The sequence below is a fragment of the Saccostrea cucullata genome, unplaced genomic scaffold (assembly GCF_032062105.1).
Source record: "Saccostrea cucullata isolate Sc308-1 unplaced genomic scaffold, CSIRO_AGI_Scuc_v1 ctg46, whole genome shotgun sequence".
Classification (NCBI taxonomy): Eukaryota; Metazoa; Mollusca; class Bivalvia; order Ostreida; family Ostreidae; genus Saccostrea; species Saccostrea cuccullata.
This window is the reverse complement of record NW_026935190.1, coordinates 52334-56773: the sequence shown is the minus strand read 5'-3', so window position 1 is coordinate 56773 and position 4440 is coordinate 52334. Positions and strand designations below refer to the sequence as shown.

Genomic DNA, 4440 nt, shown 5'->3' with positions numbered 1-4440 from the left:
AAAAAGCATTATAAACTTTAATCTGGGATCTTTCTATTGAACTTATTTAGAAATCTCTAATCTCCTGATATCAAAATATCACTATAGTTTATTTAATTTACAAGTAATTGACACTCTTACAATAGTGGGAATCTCTATTACTCAGTACGATGATAGTCTTTTTACTTTTCTAGTAGGAGCTTGGCCTCTCTTCTATAAAATGACAAGACAATATTTACACATTGACGTGGGAATTTCTTACAAGGGCTTATATGTTTTGTTATAATTTTAGCCATGTTGCTACCTTACTAAAACTTAACACCACACTGTTTATATAATCAGAATCTATGAACAAAATTTGTGCAGAACTAGTGTCTATCGACAAGTTTACACATTGATATTGTTCCCTCCTTTCATTATGTTAAGTCTAAAAAGATTTTCTCAAGTGCGTTTGTGTCACTAGTATACTCTAAGAAAATGTTAAGTCTAAAAGGGGCTTTATCAAGTTCGTTTGTGGCACGAGTATACTCTGCTATTGGCGGTATTTAAAGTACATGGTTCCTAGATATCGGATTAATAAAATTATAGTTTGGGAAGTGTGTGAAAAAAGAAAGGTACTCATAAAGCACATTTTAATAATATTTCGTCAATCGTCATATCAATGTGCTTGAATTAGAAATCCCGAGAAATGGCTGTGATAGGCGTTGTCAACAGCTCGACTCCCCCCGAGTACATTAACCCCCCACTGCTGACCCACCTCCAACCAAACTCTATCCCCTTTCTCGAGATCGAGTACAACAGAGCCGCCATGTTGAATCCATTCATGTTGATTATGGTCGAAGAAAATGTACATTTCATTAATTCCATTTTTCTTTAGAAAGATGTGTAGGCCGTGATCCTGGGTTTTTGGAGTTGCGGAACCGGTAAAGGCGAAATTATAGGTTCCAGAAACAGGTGCGCTAAAAGTTCCATGAAATGGATCATAAGCGTTTCCTACGTTAGTCCTGATACCGGAAAAGGCCAGACTGGTTCCCTGTGTAAGGTTTGCAAGGTCGGTAGTCAGATAAGCGAAAAATGCAATGCTCTTATCCTTTGCGTTTAGCACCGCTGAAAAAATTCAATGTATGGTATTAATTAAATTAGATGTTATCTGATGTACCTGTTAAAAAAATCTTTAATAATCCGTTTGTACGTTTAATATACATTTACTTACATATTTGATTTTTCAAGTCGCTGACATCAGTTTGAAGCCGTATGATATTCGCCATCAGTGTCTGAACTTGGCCAGCAAGATCCTGTTCGGATATTGATGGTTCGGGATTGTTCTCCAAGAAACAATCAACAGTACCAAGGAGTACCAAAAGAAGCAGCATTCTGTTGTGTTTTCTCATGAGTGAAAACGACTAGAATTCTTATCTTGTCAAGTACATGTGTCACTCCTTTGACTTACAAAGCAAAATTTATTTTTAGAGTTCCATACATAAATTGTACTTTTGTATATAAATTAATGAATGTAACAGGATTACTTTGAAATTTATCATTGTATTTTTCTCTCAGAGAATCCTATCTTAAATATTGTGATGTTACATGTATCATATATGAATTATCATAATCAAAATTGTGTTTTGGCCCTTTTATTATATTTAACCTGATTAAAGCGACTTTATTAGCCTGTCGAAAGATAACGTTTCAATGAATTTGCGACCTTTCAGAAAAGGACTCAAAGACAAATTATATGTGCACGTGCCAAATTACTAGAATGCCTCTTCCAGATCCGTATTATGATTTCTTTTCAGACAAAATTGAATCCATTCTCTGTAATTAACGCGTAGACGGCGTATCACGGCAATATTCTCTTTTCCTCCGTTAACGAAAGCATTTGGCAGATCTGTTAATCCGTGAAGTGTGTTTGGTTCAATAACGCCATTCAATGAACCTTTTATTTTAAAAGAAAGCTTTTCGAAGGCGTTGTATTCTTTTAGATATTAACCTACACATTACATTGCATGTACTTAATGATTCGTTGAACTTTGTTGGAGGTTCAAAAATCCTCGTGTTCAAGGGAGCTATCAAGGGATCGTAAAAAATAATCTGATATAATACGAAGTAACATAACAGCCTCCTTCTGGTAATGATCAGTTTACAATATACATGTACTTAGTTTATGCAATGGTCAACTTTTTAGTCCAAAAATGTACAGTGCCTGAGAACAAAGGAACTTCCACATGCTTTTAAAGATAAAAAATATTTGCAATTTAAAGAAAATATTTGTTGTTCACTTAATACTGTTTGTTAAACATGTCAGTTTTGTAAATTGGAAATCGCCTGTAAGTATGCCTGTAAGGTAATTGATTGAGATAAAACACAGGTCATAGAAAGTCCGAAAGTCAGATATAAGCACCAAAGATTAAATTCCGTTAAATAAAATTATTGCTGACCAACCAGCTACATGTTTGTATATGGCGCCTGTTATAGATTCAATTCATACCTACAAGAGGATTTGGGAATCTCTCCATCTATATCCATAATGAATTATAAGTTAAGGGACAAAATTCTTTTATATGTATATGTAACCTCAAAAATAAACAAGCATAGGTAATCCTACTCCAGAATAATACAATTGTAGAAGTTTATGAATCATGCAGTTATTATTAATCATAAGAGAAGAGAAAAAGAAAATGCTGTTGCAATCAATTTATTTTAATCATTATAAGGCAGTATAAAAATGTACATAGGCTATGTCACTGGCCTTTTGATTGTCTGTTCGTGTGTATGTGGGGCATCAAAAATCGACCATTCTCCCTCATCCACACGTAATAACCAGTTTATTGATCTCACTTATAGGTACTGAGACATAAAAGGGGGCATCTGGTTTAATTCTAGGTCCGTGGAAATCTACGGAACAGAAGTACATGATCAAAACAATCATCACCCAGCTTGATAAACGAACTGCTACTTTCAACTTTCATCATTATACATGTATCGTGTTTATTTGGTAGATAGTGATTCATTTCTGAAATTAAAATTTCAAATTTTTAAAAATCTGTAAAAACATTGTACTTTAATTCAATGTAGAAAGAATGTTTTGTGGTTTGTAGGTATTTGCATAAATTTCTTACATGCGTGTCATTGCATTAACAATTTTTGAAATTCCTCAAAGCCTGTACAGCCTTTGATGGATTCGACAGCTTTAATTTCTTCTGAGACATGACCTTAAGTTGACGAGGATGATTGAGTGCAAAAAATGAGAAAAAAAATCCTTCAAGACATCTTAATATGATTAAAATTTGGCAAATGCTGCATGTTTGTTAAGTTACCATTAATCATTTGTTGTCTTGCAGTAAATCGCTGAGAAAATGATGGGCATGACTCCAGCGTTTTATCTGATCATCAACGCTCAATCGGATTATGGGGCCCTTTGACTGTCAGGTGTATAGAGTCCTAAGGACCCCGTCATGCGAGGGGGGACCAACAGTTGATCTAGCGTTATACAGGTTTTACAAAAATATTGATCATAAAGATGCAAATCGCATTACATTATTTTAGTGCTTGACAAATTGAGTGGCAAAGAAACAAGAAAGGGTCACGGCAATACAAACCTAATATTATGACAGGTGTTTCATTAGAGGAAGGATTGGGTAGATTGTTTTTGTATGTATATATGTAACTTCTACCAACACACCGTGACGAGTCATTTCTGGTAGTGCCAGTTTTTTGGTGAACATAGAATTGGTTAATTGAATACTCTTAGAAAATACTAATAAAATTAATGTTAGTGAAAAACTAACAGCTAGTTTAAAGTTTTATTTCAAAATTATCATTTGTTAAGATTTAAGATTTAAATAATTATAATTGTATAAAAATTTATGTATACGTAGCGAAAAAAAAAATCATGTTAGAAATCATGGAAATAATTTCTTTAAAAATCAATTTGATGAATTTTACTATAAATAAAAGAGCAATAACGTGTTATTATTCATACATGTACATGTATCATATAACTCAGACTTTTTAGATTTTTAGCTTCTGGATAATCTTTCTGTAGTAAATGTACTAAAAATGTGGAAAAAAATCTTAACAGTAAAGGAAGTATATAAGCCAAACAAAAGTACTAGAAAAATGTGACTATATAAATTGATATCTAAAAGTACATGACAAATTGTCAGAAATTTTAAAGCTGTAAAATACAATGCTAGACACGAAAATCTGAGGGGAAAATCTCTAGATTCAGATTGCTATCATTGTCTGGCGCTTTACGAAGGACCAAAGGATCAAGTTGTCACATAATTTCAAAAAATGTTGTAAAGAGCAAAATTAGTTCGGGATGACACTAAAATTACCTATAACTATTGGCGGGAACTCACGCACACAGTTATGTTAATGGTGTGTTAGATTCTTTAGAGGGTTAACAATTGTTTCATACGTATACAAAACGCACTTTGGAATTTGATTATATTCATG

General features: G+C 33.2%; 1 protein-coding gene across 1 annotated transcript; it reads right to left on the bottom strand.

The window, feature by feature from the left end:
• Positions 1-597: 597 nt before the first annotated feature.
• LOC134242148 (complement C1q tumor necrosis factor-related protein 3-like) lies at positions 598-1407 on the bottom strand. Its single transcript, XM_062724180.1, has 2 exons — positions 1193-1407; positions 598-1086 (listed from the first exon to the last, which is right to left on the bottom strand). Exons 1-2 carry the CDS (start codon positions 1368-1370, stop codon positions 638-640), a joined length of 627 nt encoding a protein of 208 aa, XP_062580164.1. The 5' UTR covers positions 1371-1407; the 3' UTR covers positions 598-637.
• Between the last annotated feature and the right edge of the window lie 3033 nt (positions 1408-4440).